At 39.9% G+C, this 24693-nt stretch overlaps 5 protein-coding genes and 1 long non-coding RNA gene across 9 annotated transcripts in view; 3 read left to right on the top strand and 3 right to left on the bottom strand.

Annotated features, from left to right (window-relative positions):
- Window positions 1–3402, top strand: part of lgr6 (leucine-rich repeat containing G protein-coupled receptor 6) — a 35108-nt gene extending 31706 nt beyond the window's left edge. For both annotated transcript variants that reach the window (XM_077608412.1, XM_077608413.1), the window contains exon 18: window positions 20–3402. In XM_077608412.1, the coding sequence (XP_077464538.1) occupies window positions 20–1266 (1247 nt within the window). In that variant the 3' untranslated portion in view covers window positions 1267–3402. The remainder of the gene's footprint in view (window positions 1–19) is intronic.
- Window positions 2728–4951, bottom strand: ube2t (ubiquitin-conjugating enzyme E2T (putative)). 2 transcript variants are annotated; one of them, XM_077608417.1, is made up of 7 exons: window positions 4786–4951; window positions 4446–4555; window positions 4142–4211; window positions 3964–4069; window positions 3787–3885; window positions 3314–3397; window positions 2728–3040 (listed from the first exon to the last, which is right to left on the bottom strand). In XM_077608417.1, the coding sequence occupies exons 2-7, from the start codon at window positions 4552–4554 to the stop codon at window positions 2921–2923; spliced, it is 588 nt and encodes a 195-aa protein (XP_077464543.1). In that variant the 5' UTR covers window position 4555; window positions 4786–4951; the 3' UTR covers window positions 2728–2920. The 2 variants fall into 2 exon arrangements, with proteins under 2 accessions (XP_077464543.1, XP_077464544.1); XM_077608418.1 differs by having other exon boundaries at window positions 4754–4947.
- etv7 (ETS variant transcription factor 7) lies at window positions 4949–8955 on the top strand. The gene is made up of 8 exons (XM_077608416.1): window positions 4949–5171; window positions 5269–5404; window positions 5939–6103; window positions 6169–6276; window positions 6769–6861; window positions 7762–7904; window positions 8347–8447; window positions 8540–8955. The coding sequence occupies exons 1-8, from the start codon at window positions 5127–5129 to the stop codon at window positions 8718–8720; spliced, it is 972 nt and encodes a 323-aa protein (XP_077464542.1). The 5' UTR covers window positions 4949–5126; the 3' UTR covers window positions 8721–8955.
- LOC144081110 (uncharacterized) lies at window positions 5913–14987 on the bottom strand. Of its 2 annotated transcripts, XR_013302947.1 has the most exons (6): window positions 14844–14987; window positions 14703–14768; window positions 9856–9962; window positions 9253–9370; window positions 8605–8709; window positions 5913–7923 (listed from the first exon to the last, which is right to left on the bottom strand). It is a non-coding gene; the product is annotated as an uncharacterized LOC144081110 (long non-coding RNA). The 2 variants fall into 2 exon arrangements; XR_013302953.1 differs by lacking the exons at window positions 14703–14768; window positions 14844–14987 and adding an exon at window positions 11747–11804.
- On the top strand, window positions 9700–13468 carry pnpla1 (patatin-like phospholipase domain containing 1). Its single transcript, XM_077608414.1, has 9 exons — window positions 9700–9979; window positions 10065–10297; window positions 10412–10477; window positions 10551–10760; window positions 10963–11023; window positions 11103–11348; window positions 11433–11547; window positions 12439–12561; window positions 12682–13468. The coding sequence occupies exons 1-9, from the start codon at window positions 9772–9774 to the stop codon at window positions 12833–12835; spliced, it is 1416 nt and encodes a 471-aa protein (XP_077464540.1). The 5' UTR covers window positions 9700–9771; the 3' UTR covers window positions 12836–13468.
- A 1774-nt stretch (window positions 14988–16761) lies between the features above and the next one.
- On the bottom strand, window positions 16762–24502 carry kcna10a (potassium voltage-gated channel, shaker-related subfamily, member 10a). The gene is made up of 2 exons (XM_077613024.1): window positions 24235–24502; window positions 16762–19153 (listed from the first exon to the last, which is right to left on the bottom strand). Exon 2 carries the CDS (start codon window positions 19024–19026, stop codon window positions 17293–17295), a length of 1734 nt encoding a protein of 577 aa, XP_077469150.1. The 5' UTR covers window positions 19027–19153; window positions 24235–24502; the 3' UTR covers window positions 16762–17292.
- Between the last annotated feature and the right edge of the window lie 191 nt (window positions 24503–24693).

The raw sequence follows: 24693 nt of genomic DNA, 5'->3' as shown, positions 1-24693 counted from the left end.
GGGTTTTATTGTGCCACAGGTCCTTTCCGTCCCTGTGACTCTCTGATGGGAAGCTGGTTGGTTCGTGTTGGCCTATGGACCATTTCCTTGGTCTCTCTGCTGGGGAACTCTCTGCTGCTTCTTTCTTTATTCAACTCTAACTGCTCTCTGTCACCGCTAAGATTCACAGTGGCATGTATGGGTGCCTCAAATTTGCTAACAGGTGTTTGTACAAGTACCCTGGCCCTTGTAGATGCTTTAACAATGGGAGACTTTAGCCACCATGGTGGCCCCTGGCAAGGGGGCCTTGGATGTCAGGTCACAGGATGGGTATGGGTGCTTGCCTCCGAAGCAAGTGTGTTGCTTCTGATGTTGGCAGCTGTGCAATGTGGAGTGAGTGTGACATGTGCTCGCAGCTATGGGAAGTCACCCTCATTGAGAAGTGTCCGTATATTCGCACTTTTATGTCTCTTTCTATCACTCATCCTAGCTTGTTTTCCACTGCTTGGAATTGGGGAATATGGATCCTCACCCTTCTGCTTACCAACACCTCTACCACCTTCAGCTTCTCAGTTACCATCTGCCTTAATTTTTCCCTTAGTGCTTATCATGATGAACACCCTGTGCCTACTTATAGTAACGTTTTCATACATCCGACTATATTGGGAATTACTTAGAGGAGAATGTGAGGGCTTGTGGGACTGTGCTATGATCAAACATGTTGCCTGGCTGATATTCACAAATGGCCTCTTGTACGTGCCGGTAGCTTTCCTGTCTATCTGCTCACTCCTGGGTTTCATATCCCTTGGAGAGGAGGTGCTGAAATCAATTGTTTTGCTTCTCCAGCCTCTACCTGCCTGCTTAAATCCTTTACTCTTCCTCCTTTTCACGCGACATCACTACCCGTATTTTTTTGCGTACCGCCCAAAAGCACCTCTTAAGCTTCGACGTGACCCCACTGTAGACTCATTGGTTTCTGTGGAGACGGAGAAGAGCTCCTACTCTGAGACATCAACACAGCTTTCGCTCACTGATGGTGAAATCTTGTGCAGTAGGGGCTCTGCTGTACACTCTCGAACGGATCCAATTCGATATTCTCAATGCTCTTCTACTTCCTCAGTTCCACTAATCTCTTGCCAGACACCCATTATGAGAGGGAAAGACAAAGTGAGAGAGCAGGGAAGCTTTGACGACAAAAGATGTCTGAAGGCTTTGAATCAAAGTTCCTGCAACAATTGCCCGATGCATCACTCAACCTCGGCTCACTCTGTTGTTCAAAATCCATAAATTACCAAGCCATTTGACTGCATGAAAAGCTGAAATGTTACAGACACTCACAGGTCATATAAAGTGGCAGGAAAACCAATCTTCAGTCCAACTCCACTAGGAACCCCTTTAAGAGTGCACACGTATTTGATGAGTTCTTCTGAGACGCAATAAGCGCTTGGCTCCCTCTGAAAAATGGAAATGGCAAGAAGAGGTTCCCTCTGCAATAAGGAATGAAAATACCAATATCCAAATGAAACTGACACTTTAGGAAGCTATCCATTGGACTGCATCAGTCACAAACTTGCAAATCTTCAAGAAAGATCCAGTAAAAGCGGAGTCATCCATTACAATTAAGAAACTTTGGAGAACTTGCAACCTGGTGGCCTTTTAAGATATCAAAAACAGATTTCTATATATAAATGATATATCGAAACATAACTTGACCAATGGAATGCAACTTCCAGAATACACATTGCTGGCTATAAATAACTCTATATTTTTTTATCTGTTCTTTCATTTTACGCGACAATATAAGGGGATTCATTGTCAAGGACGTTGAGTCATTAACCAGAGTAAGCTAACAATTTCAAATGTGTGCAACAAATTAATGTAAGTAACATTGTTGTGTTAAATATTGAATGTCTACTCCACAAATTGTGCTTGGGAAAAAACTAAGTGTGGTTGGGATTTAGCATTTATTGTAAAAATGTAGGGTAGACCAACAATGTGTACACTATATGCAATGTAACTACCTCTGAACTAGCACATTATTAACTAGGGATGCACCGCTACCAGCATTAGGTGAAGTCTTGCGGTGCCACGCTCGTTCACCCAGTCCTCCTCCTCTGTCCTGTCAGTACAATGTCTAATTGTTAGGTGTAAACACCAATAATAGTATGTAATGAAAGAAATTAAGATCACACGATGCTTTCTTAATTGCTTAATTATAGGACAATTATGACAATTCTAAGCTAACATGTCAAAAAGCCACTGGACCTTAAAATAAAGTCCGGAATAAAGTGAAACATGTAACGGGGTAAGAATGAAGAACTCCAGTTATTGAAGACATTTGAGGCAAGACTGTCAGAGAATGATGCAGTTAAATGTGATCTAAAATTGAGTCGGCTTTATTCCGGAGAGGGTTTAAGCGACTTGTAAGATATGCTTTAAAAAAGCCATCACATCATGCTTTCAAATAATGTATATTAAAATCACACATTTCAGCATCATTATAATTGCAGGAAAATCACTTGATTCAAGTACCAGTAGTACTTTGTTTTGGTGAATACTGAAATGAAAGTACTCTCTGAAATAAAATGGTATCTGTGCATCCCTAATATTGAGTCACTATAGATTTTAAATGTTTCTTTTCCAATGATAAAACACCAAATATATATTTAAAAAAAATATCAACTCAGTTTAAAAAAATGCTGTTGCTATGTAAGTTGTAAATACTATTGTATACAAATGAGAAATATCTTTGAATAAAACAAGCTTTATTCTGTACAGCAACCACTGAGCCCTCAATGCTTTATGAAGCAATCACTGTATTCTCTTAAAACACAAACAATGCATAGAAATATGTAAATATGTACATCCAGCCAACAATAGGAACAGTGAAAACAATGCAAATATATGTAATAATATGAAGCAGCAACAAAGATTGATGGAATTATGAGGCAGTTCTCTTTGCTAACTCATTTGGCTCCTGCATAGCACTGAGCAATGTTCTCTTGCGTGTTGGTGCTTTCTCATTTGGCATACAGTCTTTCTTATTGGTCTCCAAAAATCCCTGAAAACATAAATGTACTGCAGTTTGTAAACTAAACCCTATCATATCGTACTAAATAGATTTGCTGCTGAAAACAGTTGTGTCATGTTATTAAAGAGTTGCCCAACAAACACTTGTGTCACCAATATAACCACACAATCATTAGAAAAAGCTGCTCATTGTTCTATAAGTACTGCGATCCATATTTTTTTCCTATCATAATTAGCCGGTTTGTTTGCAATGAACAAAATATTTTGCCTGCTGTACAATTGAAGGACATTTTTTTACTGTTACCTTCATCTTCTGAACAGCATGTTCCTCAGTCCACTTCCTGGCCTTCTGTGTAAATAGCTGCTTGTTGTATCTGAACTCTGATGCCTGTGTATAAAAATTAAATGGTAAATGAAATGGAATGGATTGTATATGGCATTTTTATCTGTGCAATAGGAGAATCTTTGGTGTCGTCATTTTTTTGTACTTGTCTAACATTCCACCATCGGAGCGTGTGGCAAAACCCACTACATTTACAATAAATTGGATTGATTTTCACAAAAGGGGGAAGATTTAGGGAGGCAGATGGGTCACTTTTCCTGTAAATTTTAGTGATATATACCCGTTATTGAGAGGATTAAAAATATATATTTATTCATTCATGCACATATACGTACAGTATATACACTAATATTAGAAATATTGTCTGATACAATATACACTGAGTAGCAGTAGTGCCATTGTTATTAGCGATACTGGAATTAAATATAACTCACTATATCAGCCATGAGAGGGTCATCAGGATTTGGTTCAGCCATCAGCAATTGAATGGAGGTGAGAAGCGTTGGGAGATTCAAGGAGGGCCTCCAGGCTCCCTAATTAAAAACATACAAAATAAATTTTGCAATCCTTATAACCAGATGCACAAATTGTTGTGTCCATTTTGTTCTAACCTTTGGAGGGAGTTTGAGAGCCTCATAACAGATACGTCCAGCGGTGTCAACATTTGGGTGGTAAATTGGTGTCAAGAATCGAATTTTTGGTGGCTCAAATGGGTATCTATAAATGTTAAAAAAAACATGAGGGATAACTCAGCAGGCAGCATTATAATCGTTTACATATCTCAATTACCTTTCGGGAATTTTGATCTCCAGGGAAAAGACACCGCCTTCATATGGCGTTTCTGTACCACCAACTATTTCTGCATAGCAAAGGAGAAAAAAAAGTATGCTTTCTTTTGTATAGTTCACACCCATGTATTACATTTAGTTAAATGTTAGGATAAATATTATTAAATTAATGATCATCGATTATAATCAAATACTAGGTCAAGAATGGTGATAGGTTGTATCGTCACAGTTCAACTGAATACTAAATAAAATATGACAAAGCAATGATGGCAAAACTGAAGTTAAGGGTTAAAAATTCTACTTACGGGCCTGCAATTCATCAATGTGTTCCTCGAGCTGCCAGCATGTGATCCCCGGTGGTGGCTCGTTTGTCAACATGTCAAGTTCTCTCTTCAAACGGGAGGCTCTTTGCATACTGAAAAAGTCAATGTCAACTCATATTAAACGTGTGCATATGTGGCAAAAATTACTTTTCTACTATGTAATTACACAATGTACAAACTATTAGGACTTGACCCAGAAAGAAACGTTCTAACTTAAAACCGGTTAGCTAAATGCCGCTTGCTAACAACTGCGTCTAAAAGTAGCAAATTGTAGTTAAAAATAAACGCACACGCATCTTTCTCGATGCAACACTACATTTACTTGTATCGGTCTTTTTGTCGGTTTCTTGGTCTTTTCTTCAAGTCGGTAGTTTAGGAAGTGACAAGCGAGGACAAACTGCAATTCCGTTTATATTTCCCTCTCAATCCTAAATTCGGTGGTACTTCTTCGTGTACCGTAAAAGGACGCGTTGACCAGGTAGATGAACACGTTCGCCATCTACTGTTCAAAGTATAGAGTCACAACTATTTTTTTCCGGGTATTTGCGCTCTGGGATTATATTGCTCTTTCACTTTTCATTTCCTGGTAGGGTTGAATCCGAAAACACTGAAGTTTTACTTCTCATTCAAGCTCACCTTTTTTTTTTAAATTGGAGGCAGAAAATGGACACGTCAGTCCGGGACATACCCTCGTTACAGTTGGCAGAGGTAGGTCTCTCGGGGGCACTGAGTGACGGTGTTGTGGTTTTGAGAGATAAACTGTCATCCGTGATTATTTTATGGAGATATCGATATATTTCTTTAGGAAGAAGATCAAAACACAAGTCCACCCTCTTCAATTCATGGAACCCAAAACCCTTTTCCTAGTGGGAATTCCAAACCCCTTACACAGGTTGCTTCTCCTATACAAGATGAACTGTGGCATCTTCCGGGACAGCTACGTGAGTATGGGTATTCATATAATATCCTCTCGTCACATTTTCTGAATCACTTTATCCTCACAGGGGGTTGCGGGGGGTGCTGGAACCTATCCCAGCAGACTTCAGGCCCGAGGTGGGAGACACCCTGAATTGGTGGCCAGCCAATCGCAGGCCACAAGGAGACAAACAGCCATTCAGGCTCACACTCATACCTAGGGGCAATTTAAAGTATCCAATCAGCCTATCATGCATGTCTCTTTGAATGTGGGAGGAAATCGGAGTACCCAGAGAAAACCCACGCAGGCCCGGGGAGAACATGCAAACTCCACACAGGTGGACCGACCTGGATTTGAACCCAGGACCCCACAGCTGTTAGACCGACGCGCTACCGGGCCGTCCTTTTTATTTTATTGTATGTATTTATTTGTTTTGTTTTGTGATGTCCTCTTTAAAAGCCCACATTTTCCTCCAATTATGGAAGCACCCACATGTACAAGAACAAAAGTAGTTTATTTTTTATTTTTTAAATGAACTCGGTTTGTTTATCGCCAACAGGAATAAATCCATATTTGTGGGATAAGGCTGATGTCTCCCTCTGGCTCCAATGGGCCCACAAGGAGTACTCACTACGGCGGCCTCAGGAGAAATGCTTTGAGATGAATGGCCGAGCCCTGTGTCTTCTCACTAAGGAGGACTTTAAACATCGTTGCCCCAACTCAGGTAGCGTGCATGAGTGGCTTTTCATACACCTACTTGTTTCACAAGTACCACTTGGTTGTCTGCAGGTGATGTTCTGTATGAGATCCTACAGTGTGTGATAAACCAACGGAGGAGTGTTGTCCCTGGACCTAAAACTGAAGCAGCCCTGCACCTGTACTCGAATAACACACAAGGTTAGATGTGCATTTCATCAGCTATATAACAAATTTTCGTAGTTGTCTAATACTTCCTGGGCAAACTTTGAATTTGCATCCCTAATTCTTCATATAATCGTCTGTTTTTTTCTTTACATTTTTGTTGAAATGCAGACCATCACCTTAAGAAATACAGAAGCAATTCGATTATTAACGCTGTTGCCAGTAAATCGGTCAATGTACCAAAGTGTCAAAAACATGCCCTTCCTAGTGGTGTAGTATTAAAAATTGATAACTTGAATGTGTGTGTGTGTGTGAAGGTATACCAGACTGGACTTTTAATTAATAGCATTAAGTTCATGTCAATGGTGAATTGACAAAAAGAAAAAAAAGGTGGTTTTCATTGATGCTGCTCACAATTTTAATGCCTGCAACAGTTTAGTGCTTCAATTTCAGCTGTAGTTGTGACATTTAATGACTATTGGCCCTCTCTGTCTGCTTCTCCTTTTTTTCCATATTGCCACAAATAAGACAAGACAGAGAGACTCATAGAAGAACCTCTGAATTTGTCTTACCAAGTGAAATCTCAAACACAAATGCACAAAGCCGATGGTCGCCTTCCAGGTAACGTTTAGTTTCATCATAATAAACAGCACTGATAGTCAATACAATTTAAAGCTGTGTTTATATAGTCTTTTTTTCCCCACATTTATTTTTTTGAGATTAAAAAAAAATTCTATTTATCAATGACCAATTGACCATTATTCAATCAAAGAAGAGAACATGTACGTGCATATGGTGTGGGGAAGCACAAAGAGACCGTTGACGGATAAAACCACATGCAAAAGCCAAAAGCATGGGAAAAAATCCCATTTAAAAGAGGGCCAGTAGTTTCACAATCATTATACTAAGAAAATTAGTCTAAATCTATATTTATTACAGGATACAACATTTGTCAAACTGTTTTCAGAGTGTAGATGCACATTATTTTACATAATAAATGATAAATGATGCCTATGTCCGATTATTATTATTATATTACTGTTTAGACTCAGAATTGTATGGTCAATACAGAGTTGCACAAATGGTGACTTGAAGCACTCACGTTAAAACGCTGTGTTTGATGAAAACAAGTAGGTAGATAAAAAAATTAAGACATTTGTTATAGTCACAAAATGTTATATATATAATATATATATATTTTTTAAATTTATACTGAAAGTTTACTCGTTGCTCAAATTTTTAGGCAGGTAATACAAAAAAAACCTGAAAAGCATCTACATATAACATGAAAAATGTAAATTAGCACACTCATAAGTCATAGAACTGTTGCAAATGTATTTAAAAATTTAGAAAAATTTAGTAAATAAATCAATATACAAGCATAATTTAAAATGCAGTAGCACCAAAATAGTAATTGAAACAGTCAGCCCAAACTCTGTACCAGTCAAAAGTGTGCTATGTTACTATGCTACCTGCTCGCTCCCATTTCATGTTTGACTTTTTATCTGTTTTTTGGATCAGAGTGCAGGCTACTTTATGATTATGTCTATAAAATGCTGTGTGATGACCGTTATCAAGAATACATCCGGTGGGAGGAGCGTGGCAGTCTTGTTTTCAGAATTGTTGATCCGAACGGCTTGGCACGTCTCTGGGGTCACCACAAGGTAAGTTCCATACTTTTCACTGTAGAGCACACTTAAAGTCTGTATTTTCCCCCCAAAAAATTACATTGCACCTTATATATATATGAATTTCATTCGTTTTCCCTACCACCTATCCTCACATGGTATATACATATACTAGACACTTTAAGAATTTTGGTTGTAACCTAGAGGATTTCTATTATTCAGCTTCAGTAAAGTACTTAACACATTCATTCACCATCAACATCATGATTCCCATAAATAAATAAATAAATAAAAACAATGCAACTTGTATTTTCCAGACTATAAATTACACTTTTTTATAGTTGGGCTGGGCCTGAGACTAATAGTCAAATCGACTCTATAATCCTCTATAATCTGGTGCGCTATATAGTCGGAAAATACGATAAATTCAAATATATTCAAAGGTCTTGTTAGTGCCACTAATGAGTGTTTTTTACAGAACCGGGATAACATGACTTATGAAAAAATGTCTCGTGCTTTGAGGCATTATTATAAACTTAACATCATCAAAAAGGAGCGAGGACAAAGACTGCTCTTCAGGTCTCCATTTCCTTCCTTTTGTCATGCTGTTTCATCTTCAATTCATGCCTTTCACAACTTTAGTGTTTGTGTCACATTTTCTGCACGCTTAGGTTTTTGAAAACACCACAAGAGATGGGGAAAGAGCTGGAGGACAATGAATCCCCAGCTAACTCACCCCTTCGCGATACAAAATCTCCAGCTGGCAGTCCTTCTGAATTCAGTGAAGAACGTTTTCAGGTTTCTCCTGATCGTAGCTCTTCAGAGTTCTCCCCAACTGGTCCTGTGAGATGAAAAAAAAGACAACACAAGACATTTTAAATCTACTAATTCTTTTCATTTAAAGTAAATTATTTGGACAATAAAGATGATAACAGTGCCAAATGTGTGTGATGATCCATATAAGAAATATATCAAATGTTGTGGGATTTATTTTGCACAGCAAATAATAATTCATGATTAGCAACATTATTCATTTCAATACCTCAATGCAATCATTGTTTTAATAAATATCCAAATCTGTGCAAGAGGAAAAGAGTGTGCATTTTGTTTTACTGTTTCTTTTACCATGATGGAAGAATAATTCAATTATTTATGGGAGATTTAAACTACTGTAATTGGTATTCTTTGATATTTAAAAGGAATCCAATATTAATATTCTTACACTTTCGGGATATATACAGGAAGTATTAATGCTTAACTATATTAAGAATTTCGTATCTGCCTTCGGATCAAATAGCAAAGCATGTCAGTTATTAGTTGCTCAATAGGAAAACAAATATACAGAACTGTTTACTGTATATGAGGAGTCTAAAAATGTTGTTACCTGTCGAGAATGGAAGTTTTTGACCTTTTTCCACATTTGTCCATTTGGTTGCTCTTAGTAATGTCAATGGATGTTCAGTTTCACAGTTCTTGATCTTTCAGTACAGCCCCTTGTATATCTAGAACATATCAAAAGGCTCATTTACAATTTCTGTTGTGTAATCACACCTCCAAAGGCCATCTGTTACTCCAAGGTTATATTGGCCACAATAATTCATCAATTAATCTTCCAAGTTTGAACATTTAAATGAAATTTAGACATTTCCTGTGATGGTATCACATGGCAATGACTTTCAGGGGAATAAACTAAAAGACAAATAGACAGTAAGAGTGTTGTATTCGCGGAAGTATCACATGTGCTTGACTAACATGCTATGGCTAATTGCGATATTTTTAAAAGGCATCATTGAAAAACCTTCTCGCACAGTTTACCGGTAACATCTTTGGGACAGACACATTTCTTTGGCAACACTCGAACGACTGATTAAAATTGAAATACGCTTTTACTGGCGGCTTTAAAATGGTTCTCGAGGTCTCCAGCGTTAATTTTCGAGAGGCACCTTCATCCATTTCTTTTTCTGGATCAGGCTTTCTGGCAACCTACCAGTTGGGTGTTGCTCAGTGTTTTTTACACGATGCGCCGTGGATACTGAATAAGGCACCGTGGATCCTTGGTGCGTCGGCAGGGTCTTTGGTCGCTGCTGCTGTGGCCTGTGAAATAAACCTCAGTAAGTGGCTGTCTTTCTGGATAAATATTCTTTTTGTGTGTGTCTGGAAATTGTTTTTGCACTCATCTCCTCATCTCATCCCCAGTTTCGATACGAAATGAGATACTGGACTTTGCCAAATTGATGAAGGACTTTGCACTTGGACCCTTTAACCCCTCTGTTCATATTCTGGAATGGTTAGAATATGTATTGCACAAATACCTTCCGAATGATGCACATCTCCTCTCAAATGGGCGTCTCGCTGTGGCTTTGACCCGTTTGGATAATGGCCAGTACACTGTTATAACAGAGTACCGGTCTAGAGATGATGTCATACAGGTGAAGGCAGCTACAGATTCAAATGATTGTTGCTGATTTTTAGCCACAGTTAAAAGTACAATCGTCACTGATTTAATGATGTTTTACATTTTAATTTGCTTTTCTAAACTTCAGGCCCTGCTTTGTAGCTGCTTTGTTCCGGGATATTGCGGCATGCTGCCTCCCTCTTTTAATGGAGTTGTGAGTATTTAACAGCACTGGAAAATTGCCGTGTTATCTTTGTATGCAACTACAATGTTTTTCTATCTTACAGCACTATATGGATGGAGGTTTCAGCAAAATACAGCCAGTTCTAGCACTACCCGATCAGACTTTGACAATTTCTCCATTTTCTGGAGAGACAGATATATGCCCGTCTGATAATCCCTGCATGATGGACATGGTGGTGACCGGACTAAGTTTGAAGGGCAATTTGGCTAATGGTCTAAGATTCTGGAACGCTCTCTACCCCTACAAGCCGGAGGTAAGCTTCAAGAAATTGCAGAAGAACTGATTGTATCTTTTTTTTGCTCAAAGCAGTGATGAGTTTAACTTTTTTTTTAACCAATGTGACTAATCAACACAATAGTAGTTTTCTTCCTTTTGAACCTTCTGATTCAATTTCATGCCGTGCAGTTAAAGTTAAACTATTGACACGTAATACAAATCTCCTCTTCTTCATTCAGACTGTGGAACAAGCCTATCACAGTGGCTACAAAGATGCTTATCAATTTCTTCTCCGCAATGGTGGGTTAGCTACACCTTGGGGGGAAGCAAACACAAATTTGAGTCCTATATAACAGCGCCCTCCCCCTCTCATTTTCAGAACTCGCCTCGAACATGAAAATGTTTAAGATGTCCCAAGGATTCGACAAGTATTCTTGCACAAAAATATCAACATTGCTAGAGACATCTCCAGAGAATAAAGATGATGATGAAATTAAGACCCAAAAAGTGCCTTTTCTTCAAGGCAGCAAAAGCAGGGAGATGATCGCTTCTGATGAACGTCAAACTTCAACTGCAAAACTGACATTTACAGAACTGCCTCTCACTTTTGACTCTGCAAAGAATAGTATGTATTCCATCTTTGCCTTACACCTACATAAGCTGTCATCCCAGTCAAAGCCTTCATTTGATTTAATTCGTATTCATGCAGTTATGATGGGCCAGGTGACAATGTATTGGAGCATGCTGGGGCCCTCTGGATCTTTTACCTACTTGATGCTCCCTGTGATGCTGTTATTCCAGATTTTGGTTGAGACGACGCAAATGTAAGAATCTGAACACCTTTACATTTCACAACAACTACCAGGTTCACCAGAATGTGACAAAACTTAAAAGTAGAGGAATGCCTTATTTAAATAGCACCGTTACGAACAAACAATTAAAAAGTACTGCATGAAGGACACTAACTTTAGAGTACAATTTTATTAGAATAAAGTTTAAATTAATATTATCATATTAATTTACCAGGCAGCCCGTTGGAGGAGTGGTTAGCGCGTCAGAGTCACAGTTCTAGTGTCGAGGGTTTGGTCCCAGGTTGGTCCTCATGGTGTGGAGTTTACATGTTCTCTCCCACTTGTTGGGTCTTCTTTGGGTACTCCGGTTTCCTCACACATCCCAAAAACATGCAGGGTAGGCTATTTGAACACTAAAATTCAGGGTGTCCCTCGCCTGGTGCCTGAAGTTATCTGGGATATGGTCCAGCACCCCCCACAACCCTTGTGAGAAGAAGCAGTTCAAAAAATGAATGAAAGAAGGAAATGAGCTCTTGTTGTGCCTTTAATCTCATTTGGCCCACACAGTTTTCGAGCCAAAATCGATTATAAAAAGACCTCAGAAGACAGAGAGTCCTAAAGTATTACCCGCTCTATGTTCAGAAAATTATTTTGCCTATGTTCGATCATGAGACAGGCCCTCAAGAACAGCCACAATTTGTGAACATAATGTCCTAAAATAAGGGTGAATTACATAAGACTGCTTTCACAGTAATCAGACCCCCCGGGTATGTGCTAGTATGTAGAAGCTATCTTAAACTTGAGTCGTTACTATGTGATGTATGAATTGCCTTTTGTAAATCAAAACAACAACAGCATTTTTCAGCATTGGTCCACATTGATCCATTTTCTTTAACTAGTGGTCTCCACTTTCTGTCCCGACAGTGTTGAAGTGTTGCTCCGAAAGGCTCCAGAACAAGCTTTTTGGACCTGGTGCAGCCTGAGACAGTTGGCATTCTTCTTTTTTAGCATAATGATCTGTACCTTCAAGAAGAACCTGAAGGACAGGTGAGCCATTTTATTGATTGAATGATTAGCTTGGGCAGCTTTTAGGTTTCATATTTTTCCGAATTTCAGTCTGTACTGATGTGTTTTGTTGTATTCTATCTGCTCTGATCTGCCACACAGGGTATTGACTGTTATGAAGCCATTGGAACAAACTCAAAATGAGTTCCTACAAAAGCAAAGTCGCCCTCCAAGTCGCAAGTTTCCTTCTCCTGCTCAATCTGAAACTGTCAGATGTGGAGGTTTGCGATCCATACCTCCGTTGCGGGGGTTGTAAAATGCCAGAAGATTGTTACTATTATTTTTTTTAATAGTCCACCCAGCATGTTGCATGTTGTCCCTGGACCTGTGTGGGTTTTCTCCGGGTAATCCGGTTTCCTCCCAGTTTCCAAAAACATGCATGGTAGGCTGATTGAACACTCTAAATTGCCCCTAGGTATGAGTGTGAGCGTGAATGGTTGTCCGTCTCCACGTACCCTGCGATCGGCTGGCCACCGGTTCTGGCCCGAAGTCAGCTGGGATAGGTTCCAGTACCCCCGTGACCCTAGTGAGGATAAAGCGGTTCCGAAAATGAATGAATGAATATGTGCTCACATAGTCATAACACAAGCTTTCCATGCAACTGTTGTGAAGGAATACTTCATTTAAGCATTTCATTGTACATAATTTGCGATATCGATATTTAAGTGGTGTCCAAACTTTCTCGTTACGTTCTCTCAAATACATTTGTTCTTTAACTTGTGTCCTTTATGTAAGTCATGGTCGCTTTGTGAATAGGTATATGACTGAATCCACTCAATTAAGCGTTGTAAATGCTTTGATTCTCAAAACACAACATACCATTAACCATTCCGTTTACTGAGAAGCAACTCACTGGTCAATTTAAGCATTAAGGTAAACAGAATGCACAATTAACTACAGTAAATTCAAAACACCATCCGCCAGTTCCTGGTGAAATATTTTTCTGAACTTCTATGTATTATACTAATGTTGTGGCTTCCTGTTATATATGGGCGGTTGGATTTGCGATGTCATGTAAGACTTGATAATAATCAATAAACCAATTGCACTGGAACGTAAATGATCCCATCTCCTTTTTGTTCTATATTTTGTGTTTGGATTTTCTATGGATACTCCCATTTTCCAAAAATCATGTGTGGTCGACTGATGGAACAATCCAAAATTTTCATAAGTGTAAGTGTGTGGGTGCATGGTTGTGAGTTTCAATGTGCCCTGTGATTGGCTGGGAACCAATTTAGGGTGTCCCCCGCCTACTGCCCACAGTTGGCTGGGATAGGCTCCATCACCCCATGACCCTTGCAAGGATAAGCGACTTGTGTAATGACTGAATGAATGAAAACATTAAACCGCATTGCAAATATTAAGCTTGCTTACATTGATTAATTCGATTGGGAACTTGTGTGTTAATTGTATTTTGATAAGTAATTTATGAATTCCATCTCCACTGACCAGTTGATGGTGAAAAGGTAAAGAGGAATTCAATGAGAGCTGACTTTGAAACAAATTGTTCTAGAATGGCAAAACACTGTCCACCTTCCCCCCATCCTCTTCATACTTTCAGAATTAATAGCTTTTCCTGCACGTTACCCACAAAAATATTCTGCTCCAATCCTCCTTCTGATGGATGAGTATGTTGGCACTGATTTGCAGCAGTCTGTTTGATATCTATCCCCATGTTATACAGATGGCCTATTACCTGCTCGTAGATCCTCTTATATAAAGCGTGTGGGTGGATGATACGGATAATACACGCACAAATATACACACAGGGAAACAACAGCCAAAACAAAAATCCCTTCCTAATGAATTAAAAACTTCCTGCTCTTCTGCACAAAGCCATTGATCTGGCCACAAAGCAGCTGCTTTTGAAACCAGACAGAGGCTGTAAATACGTATCATTACTGCTCAGTCAGAATTTTCAGAATTTATATCTGTCGGTACATTGTGTGAAGGAACATTGCAAATAATAATAATTATAATAAAAGATAATAAACAACAGTTACCCTGTATTTCCATGTATGTATTCCGTGTCAACCAGCCTGCCCTGCATGTTACTTGGGAAAAGGGAGGAAACCATAGTACCCAGAGAAAACCCATGCAAACTCCACACAGTGAGGACCAACCTGAGATCGAACCCTTGACCCCAGAACTGTGACGCTGACACGCTAACCAGTCGATCACCGTGTTGCCTAAAAAACAAACAAAATAATAAACACAACAAAACAACAAAAACATAAAACAACAAAAACTTCAAAAAAACTCACCAACCAACTAAGTAAAAAATACAATAACACATTGTTAAAAATGTCTTCCATTGGGAGTCTCAAAATGCTTGCGACCTTCCATGACTGTTGATTTATCTGTCTTGAAGTTGGGCAATCTGTTAGGCCCGATGGAGATAATGCCCCTTAATCCAGTTGACGCAATCAGTGGAGTGAAACAGATGTGAGCCTTTACTGGAGAACACCATTTATATTTTAGTGAATGAGGGTTTTTTTCTTGCGTGCTTATGGATCTCTTGGCTTGACGAATATTGAGCCATGTGGCCAAACCTGGCTGAACTCTAGCATAGGCTGAACGATTTAGCAAATGTTTTCACGAGTGACCAATTACAAGGTCACAGATGTTGCTCCAACACAAATTTGTTATTGTCATTTGTGAGACCTTAATCTTACAACAACACATTACATTCAAATATAAAATATTGAAATATGCAGTATGCATACAATTCAGTAGTAGTGTAGCCTACCTCAGCTGACCTCACCCATCAGGCGGGGGACACTCTGAATTGGTGGCTAGCCAATCACAGGGCACAAGGAGACGGACAACCATTCATGCTCACACTCATACCTAGGGACAATTTAGAGTGTTCAACCACTGCACCCTGCATGTTTTGGTAGGTGGGAGAAAACCGGAATACCTGGAGAACACCGGAATACCTGGAGAAAACAGGAATACCTGGAGAACACCGGAATACCTGGAGAAAACCGGAATACCTGGAGAAAACCGGAATACCTGGAGAAAACCGGAATACCTGGAGAAAACGCGCTAACCACTCGCCGACCGGGCCGCTTCATATTTCTGTAATGAATTATATTATGTTATCAACTGCTATTGCCGTATGGGAGTTGTATTCATTTACGGAGATGTAACACATGTATTATATATTTAGAAATAAGTCCCAATGCCCATATAGTAAGTATCACTGACACCGCTCTCTTCATTTACAAGGCATTTTTAACAACAATGTCTCCACTTCCTCAGAAATGAGCCAACATACTTGAGAAACAGATCATCGTCATACTTTGTGCACCACATTGTGACCTGCATTGCCTGAGGATATTTTGCTAGTAACGAAAGAGTGAATATATGATCTGGTAGTGTCCCACAACACGCTCAATTATGAATTTCCTTGTAGTTAATTGCCCTTTAATTATAATCGGTGTCAAATTCTTGGTAATCATTTTATTGGAATTACCAGTGCGTTTTCTTGGTGCATTTTTTTCTTTAGCGCTGACCTGTGTTTCTCTTGCTATATTGCAAAATTGAAAAGATTCCATTTACAAGGGTTGAGCAACATTCTGTCGTTCCTTTCATTTATTTTCCATTTCGCTTATCCTCATAAGCGTCGCGGGGGTGCTGGAGGTTATCCTATGAAATGATTGTTTTTCAAAATTAAAAAAAGGCTATGACCTGAAAAATAAAGCTTCTTAATATTTTAAATATCAGACATGGCTTTTACCAGTGTCTATCGATTCTCATGGTCAGATCTTTACTTTTTGTATGAGAGCTGATTAAGGTAATGTGGCCTTATTGATGTTGTAGGTTTCAAGTTAGCCAATTTTTGGAATGTCAGTATGCAACATGTGGAGAATGAATTGAGTGAACATCTTGATTTGATCTTTAGTGGGTTGTGGCGACATACATTTAAGGAGTTGGGCATGAGAAAATCATGAGGAAAACCACTGATTACATAAGCAAGATGATGAACTGGATAGATTGTAGAAGATGAATGGAAGGAGGGATAGATTTGTTGGTCGTAAGATGGTTAGGTGCCAGTTATTACACAAACAGGTGGTATTTAGAATCATAACACGTTCAAACATTTACTTGGCTGCAAGACTGAAGATAAAAAAAAATGAATGAGTTAATGCAGAAATAAAAGGTATGCTTTAACTACAAAATATGATTCAGTTTATTGAATGTTTTGAGATTTTATTTTTGATTTTTGTACATGGTATTGAAACTTCTCAGTTGAAATTCTACCTGCTAAATATAATTTATTGTATATTTGTATCAACAGAAAAAATTCAACACAATTTAACACTCAATATAATGACTTCAACGCTCAACGTTGAAAAAAGTACGATTTAAAATAACTGTTATATGAAGTGAGGAGGAATGCGCTGCATTTCAACATTCGGGGGGAAAAGCACTACTACTTTGTAGTTATTTCTTCCCAATTTACTTTCAGATCATTGCATTTATCATTATCCCTTGTTTGCAACAAATAAGAGGACGAAATGGTGAATTTCTATTCCAATACATAGCTTGATCTAACGAATGTAATGAGTAACACCAGAACCAAATACACAATGTTAATCAGTGATGACATTGGATAATAGGAATTCATTTAGTCCAACCATTATTTAGTTGATGCAGTAAATATGCACTATGATCTATTACTATATTATCTCTAAATACGGGGTCCGTTTATATTCCTCTGTCAACGGCCAAAATTCCATTGGCTTTATTTAGTGAGGTTGTGCTCCTTTGTTTTGTACCCATGTCCACCATTATGGCTTGCTCAACAGCATTTTCCAAGGACAGCTTGTCCTCAGCTTCATTCTCCCTGTGATAGAAATAGTTAAAATTGGAGACAATGACAGGAACGGGTAGAGCAATGGTCAGTACACCTGCAATTGCGCACAAAGTCCCAACCATTTTGCCGCCTAAAGTGATGGGGCACATGTCCCCGTAGCCTACGGTCGTCATGGTCACCACTGCCCACCAGAAACCGTCGGGAATGCTGACAAACTGTGTGTTAGGCTCGTCTACCTCAGCAAAGTATATAGCGCTGGAGAAAAGAATAACCCCAATAAAGAGGAAGAAGATGAGTAGACCAAGTTCTCGCATACTGGCCTTGAGGGTCTGCCCGAGAATTTGCAGCCCCTTGGAGTGGCGTGACAGTTTAAAAATACGAAACACTCGGACCAGGCGTATAATCCGAAGAATAGCCAGAGACATATTTTGTCCGGAGCTCTCTTCTGGCTTTGTGATAATTTCCGTCACTACGGTGACAAAATAAGGGATGATGGATATGATATCGATAATATTCATGAGATTGTGGAAAAAATCTCTTTTGCTAGGGCAGACCAAAAATCTTGCACATAGCTCAAAGAAGAACCAGGCAATACAGGCCGTCTCAACAACAAAAAACGGATCAGAAAAAACGATGACATCAGGTGGAGCCACAGAAGCAGAAAGTCTCGATAGGTTGCGACGCATTATGGCCTGGGGCACGACAATGTCATTATCATCTCGAAATATCGGTAGTGTTTCAACGCAGAAAATCAGGATGGATATGACGATGACAAGCACAGATACCAGTGCAACACACCGAGCTGCATTGGAGCTTTCTGGATACTCGAATAGCAGCCAGAATTGTCTGGAGACGTCATTATCGGGCAGGGGTATGTCAACATCCCGAAGGAATCCTTCTTCATCGCGAAACTGCTCCATGGCCTCGGTCCCGAGTTCGTAAAATAGGATTTCATCAGCAAACACGTCCAGAGGAACATTTGCTGGACGTCTGACCTTGCCACCAGACTGGTAGTAATACAAAATCCCGTCAAAGCTAGGTCGGTTCCGATCAAAGAAATATTCGTTCCTCATTGGATCAAAATAGTCCATCCTCTTCTGAGGGTCTCCCAGCAGTGTATCAGGAAATTGGTCCAATGTTTTGAGCTGAGTTTCAAAGCGAAGACCGGCAATGTTAATAATGACTTTCTGGTCTCCATCGTCCAGCCCTCTCTTATCGACAAAAATATCTTCGCAACACTCCTTGGCAAGTTGGCTGAAGATTGTCTCGCTTTCCTTCGTGCATTCACTGTTTAGGAGTAACTTCCAGTTGGAGATCATGCTAGAGCGACTACTTCTGCCCTCAAGGCTTGGAGTGAGCATTGGGGAGTGGGGCACTTCCAGTGTTTGTAGAAATGGCAGTGGTGTTGAGGAGGTGGATTCCCACATGCACGAGGGAACCGGACTGGATGGGGTACATGTAGCAAATGGCGGCGCTCGCAGTCGATAGGTGCCGCCTGCCATGTTGTGATCTGGGGATTGGATGTCCACAGTAAGAGCCACGGTCTCATCCTTGTCAGTGTCCTCATCCTCAAGGCCAACGTCAAGGTCATCTAGGCTCCCAAAGTCTACGAGTGCCATGTCCATGGCTCCAGTTCAGCGAAGCAGAACAACAGGATCTGGGCTCAAATAAGCAGACACCTAGATGAGTGGCTCTGTCAGCAGATAACGTCGAAACTGCTAGGCAATCATACAGACGTCTTCTCTTCCAAGCCTGCGGAATGGAAGGCCCGGTAAGTTAGTCAGTTTAAAATAAACGTAACACAAGGACGTTGAAAAACATCAGCAGAGCAAGCTACTATGTAAGAACCAAAAGAAATATGCAAATATAGACCAGGGAGCCTGAAAGAGAAGACAAATCTCTACTTATCTTTCATTATTCATACAACTATCAAGGAGGCATTACTTCTTGCTTCTTTTCTTAAATGTAATTATTTGGAGTAATCACAGCAATGCATTCGTTCAAACTTCAGAATGACCCCTTAATCCTTACGTTTTATTATTGCTAATGTGCGTGCGGTGTGTACATGTAGTCACCTCACGCATCTTCCGTCCTTTTTTTCGTCTGACCATTCATTTTTTAAATCATCAATTCATTACTTCTGATTATACTTATAGTCACCTCTAAGCTTTGCGTAGTTTAACAAGGGATGCGGAAGACTCTCCATCATACTGCCCTGCATTGTTCGAACAATTAGAAAGCGCATCTCTCAATGCCAACAGCAGAGCTTTTCAATGATCAAATGTCAGATTCCCTAATGCACAAACCTCAGTGGCATACCACTGTGGGAACTGTAAAACAAATTGGCATACAAGGAAGCCGACTCCCCACGTAACAGGACCATGTCCAAACAAGCTCGAAGGCCTTTCAAACAGTGTGTCCTAGTACGTTTGATACATCACAATATCAAACTCTGTTTAGATATTGTATTTGTTATTATAACAGCTAATGAAAATTTCAGGGATGACAGCTGATAATAAAGGATTGCTGGGGTTTGTAGGTCACGAGAACAGAAAATGAAAAATGGCCATAACATGTCATATTGCCAGACAAAGGTACACTGCCACATGGATGAGAATTTAGTTTTAGAGAAACAGCATGACCTTGGACTTATGTCGCGAAAGCTTAAAACAGAGGTGTCACATGGAGCACATGTGAAGGCCTGCCGCTCTGTCTATTCTTGCCATTCTATTAATACACAGCAAGTTGATAAGACAGAAAGCCCAAAGATAATAGCCTGCACTTCATGTGAGTTCATATAGAGGGAGATGCAGCATCAACCCTAAATATGGTATCCCATGCTGCTCTGAGAGATATCACATTTTAGTGAACTAACCCCTGTGACTTCACCAGATGTGTGTTAACATGAACAGATGTTCACCCAGATCTAGCTTAGCATCAAGCCAACTCTTCTGTGGCAAAGCAGATGTGCTTATTGTATAAAGGTCCAAAATTGCAACTTGTTATTTAAAACAGTTTACAGTACATATTTTTTTCCATCTCGGGAGTAGGAATAAAAGCATCTTCATAGACCAATGACAGATGTCGACCAGGGAGGCACTGACACCTATGTATGGGCCAAATTCAGGTACTAATGCTTGTGGTCGAAACTATTTATCATTATGAGTCCCACACTGTTTGTAATAAAGTACAGTTTAGTGCACGCTGAGGTAAGGTATTTGCCCATCAAAAAAACTGCCTCAGATATTTCCTTGTGTGGCTGACCTTGATGTGCATGCTCCACTTTTTGTTAGGTTGTTTGTCTTTGGACATTAGTTGGTAGAGGTGATATTTTTGGACAAGATTTTTGGGATTAATGCAGGCTGGGCGGCACCATGCCATAAGCTGGGGGATCTCTTCTGTCAGATCAACACAGATGCCAGCTAGTCATCAGAGATAGTCACAGATAAACACAAATAGTAGTGCTCAACACACCTCAACACACATACACACACGCCTCAACACACACACATGCTCTGAAAAGATTTATTTTTCAAAGTAAACACCACCAGTTGAAAGGTTGTTTAGTGTCAATGTTTTAGCTGCTGGAAGACATTAGAATCAATCAAAATTCAGTAGTACCATGAGATACGTCAATTGGTTCTGTGAACATGCTCATAAGACAAACACTTCAACGTTAACTTAAATCATTACCGCGTAGATTCTCAATTAAAATCACAAATCAACAGTATTTTCATTTTGCGGGAATTTCAAGATGTTCTTGGTGCTGAGCCTGGAACTGCAGTCATGGATGAGCAAGCTGAACAGCAGGATGTTAGGAGGTTAAGGCAACGGCCTGGGGGGCTTTAGTCTATACTCACAGAGATGGGTCTTGCTGTAGTATAGTTACCCATTGAATTATATGAACTACTAATAGTGACCTCCAACTATCTCAGCTTTTCCGTCAGCTAATAAGGGATGACCGTGTTGAAAGCCGAGCTGAAGTCAATGAAGAGAATCCTGGAAAATATGTTCTACCACCACAGGTGTGACAGCACGGAGTTAGAGCAGGGGTGGGCAAACTATTCCACAAAGGTCCGCAGTAGGTGTGGCCTTTCATTCTAACCCATAAAGAGGACACCTTTTCACCAATCTGGTGTCCTACAAGTGCAATCAGTGGATTGCAGTCAGGTGCTTCTTGTTTTCTGCAGAAATCTCATTGATCAAAGTATCTGTGCTGGATCGATTGGAACAAAAACCTGCACCCACAGAACCGGTTTGCCCAGCCCTGGGTTAGAGTGTAGTGGAAATGGCATCTTGTAAGTAGGAGGACCAGGTTTGCAGGGAGGCAAGTTCAAATGTGCTGGCTGACCAGTTGCTCCATAGATTTTGTGAAAGTTGGTGTGAGGGCCACAGGCTGTAACTCACTGAGGCAAGCTCTTTTGAGGCAGGTGGCTAGATCTGCCTGGCTGAGCAAGGTGAAGTTGTCCCTCTAGGGATGTTATCTGGTGCTGCAGGGTTGATTCTGGTAAGGACCTTTTTTACTTCACATGCAGAAACCTATGGGATTGATGGTTAAATCCCTGGTGGGTCTCGACATTGCTGTGTGGAGTTTGCATGTTCTCCCCCAGCCTGCGTAGGCTTTCTCCGAGTTTTCGGGTTTCCGCCCACATCCAAAAAAATCATGCATGCTAGGCTGGTTGAGCACTCTTAATTGCCCCTAGGTATGAGTGAAGGGTTGTCCATCACGTTGCCCCTTTCCCTTGGCTGGAAAACGATTTATGTGACCCCCGCCTGCTGCCCATTGTTGGCTGGCATAGGCTCCAACACCCCCCACGGCCCTTGTGAGGATAAGCAGTACGGAATAAGACTAAATCAATATGCCGTGGCTAAAAAGTTGACAGTGGAGCACCACAACAAATCCACATGCACGTTTAAAGGGGATTTCATTCATAGCATCAATTTGAGAAATACTTAGTTAGGTTTCATGGATAATATGCAAAACATCAATGTTTCCCCCAATACTGTGTGGAGCACATATGTTTGTTGTTCATGTGCAGTCTCCCCGAGGCATTTATAAGATGCAAGCTGACAGGGGTGTGTCTACAGGCTCCAGGCCAAGTTCCTGTGCACAGCAGCTGGGTCCAAAATCCGTCTTTGGCCTTTTCACACATGCCCGCACACACTCATAATCACGGATACATACACACAAAATATGCACTCACACAGACACAGAAACAACCGTCTGAGAAATGTTCCTAATGGTTGAAAAACATCTTAAAGTATGAAATAGAAGAAGCCTACTCATCTTCTTCATATCCATAATTGGGACATGCAGATGATATGGGAATAGAAATAATATTGTGCTACATTGTGTGTAATTGAATTTATTGTAAACCAGTGATTTTTCCCCCATCCCTTCTTTTTGTGCAGTTTTTAGAATACAAACCCTAATTGATTACTATCATTTGCCAGCCCATTAAAAGGGAACACTTACAAGCCATAAAGTCCAATATTTTATTCTGAACTGACTTAATTGACTGGAAAACACAATCCCTTCCCTCATTCCACCTCCCCAAAGGCGATTAACCCTGTCTTATTTACAGAAATGTTACATTATTTTCCAGAAGCCCACTTTTTGTGCCAGACAGGGAAAATATAGCCATCTGGAATGACTTTTACACTAATCCCAGGTGCCACACAATCATGTATAAAGCAATGACACACACACACACAGACGCACACAAATAGTAAAATCGGACCAAATATGAACTCTTTTATCTCGCCACCTGTGTGTTTTTTTAGGTCATACTTTCTAATGTTCAATAATATGAATTTCAAAATAAAATTAAAAAAACAACAAGAACAAAACCTGAATATATTTCTGTGAGAATGGAGCTCATTTTAGGAAATACACCCGTTTTTTTGACATATAGTGGCACGAAAGTAATTTTTTTCATAGCATTTAAAATTACCATACCACTGTATTTCATCCTTTTTGGGCTCTTCTCTGTAAGCGTGGGTACTCTTTAGTAACCTGCTGATTGGATTGATTTTCACGTTTCATGAGTGGACAAGCTGGGGTATGTTTTAGTGAGGTTTTAGATAGAGGATTCAATCCTAAAACACAAATGTATTGCTCTGAAGATCATTTTATGTTTATTTTGGAATCTCATATCACCCCACCATGCCACAAAACTGGGGGTGTAGGGTAGCACCCCCACTAATTTCCACCCCTGGTAAGCCTCAATGTAGCTTTCCCCACAAGAAAACATTTAAAAACCAAAAAGACGTATTTATTGGTCTTTGGTAACAAATGTAAGTGTTTCAAAACACGTCTAAATACATCTTGGGCACGGAATGAGTTTTAAATGAAAGAAAATGAAAACCAAAACCACACAGAAATTGGGAGGTCATGCAAACTCTGCAGATTCCCGGACTGAAGCCTTTATCTCAGAATTATGATACAGACGTGAAAACCACTATGTCATCATGCCGCTGGGTAAGTAAAGTAGGTTTTTCAAATGATCTCACCATATAATTGTAGCTATAAAAAATAAAATTTAAATTTTCCTTGTCATAAAAAAACAATAATAAAAAAGGAAACATGATAATAAAAATCAACAACAACTGAAAGTAAAAGCACACAAAAAGTTGTGTATAAATTGCGATAAAAGGACATTATTGGGATCAAGATTAATAATAAACCACTTGTGTATGGGTGTAATGTTATCCAAGTTTCTTGAAATTGCTCTTCAAAGTATTGCACAGTGTGCCACTTGTTTCACTTATGCAGAACATTTGTGAGAATGAAAAAAAAAATTAAAAAAATAAAAATCACAGAATTGCCTTACCTCAATTGCCACCTTTAAAAGTGCCTGACCCTCCTAGCCTAGGCGCGGCTCTCCAGGCTCTCCGGGCCCAACCGGAGGCATGTTGAATGCACACTGGACCCAGCCAGCACATCCACAGCTTGCATTGTTGCACCAACGGCACAACTTCACCCCCCGCGGGCCGTTGTAGGTCAATCAGGGGCCAGATGTCATAGTGATATAACAACAACATTATTACGTTTTATTTGGCCAATTCCCTGCTTGTCTTCGCCACATGAAAAAAAAGAAAACAACAACAACTGTGCAGCAGATTAAAACAAGTCAGAGAGAGAGTGATAGAGCGGGGGTGGGGGGCTGGGGGGTGGCTGCAGAGGCTAAAGATGGGATGGGGTCGCAACAGAGAGTGGGGGAGAAAGAGAGGAAGAGCGGAAGGGGATTAAAAAGAAAAAGGTTGTCGTAAAGCTCCCTCATGCTCTCTTG

This window comes from Stigmatopora argus, chromosome 1 (genome assembly GCF_051989625.1).
Source record: "Stigmatopora argus isolate UIUO_Sarg chromosome 1, RoL_Sarg_1.0, whole genome shotgun sequence".
Lineage (NCBI taxonomy): Eukaryota > Metazoa > Chordata > Actinopteri > Syngnathiformes > Syngnathidae > Stigmatopora > Stigmatopora argus.
The sequence above is the reverse complement of the archived record's forward strand: the minus strand, read 5'-3'. Positions and strand labels throughout refer to the sequence as shown.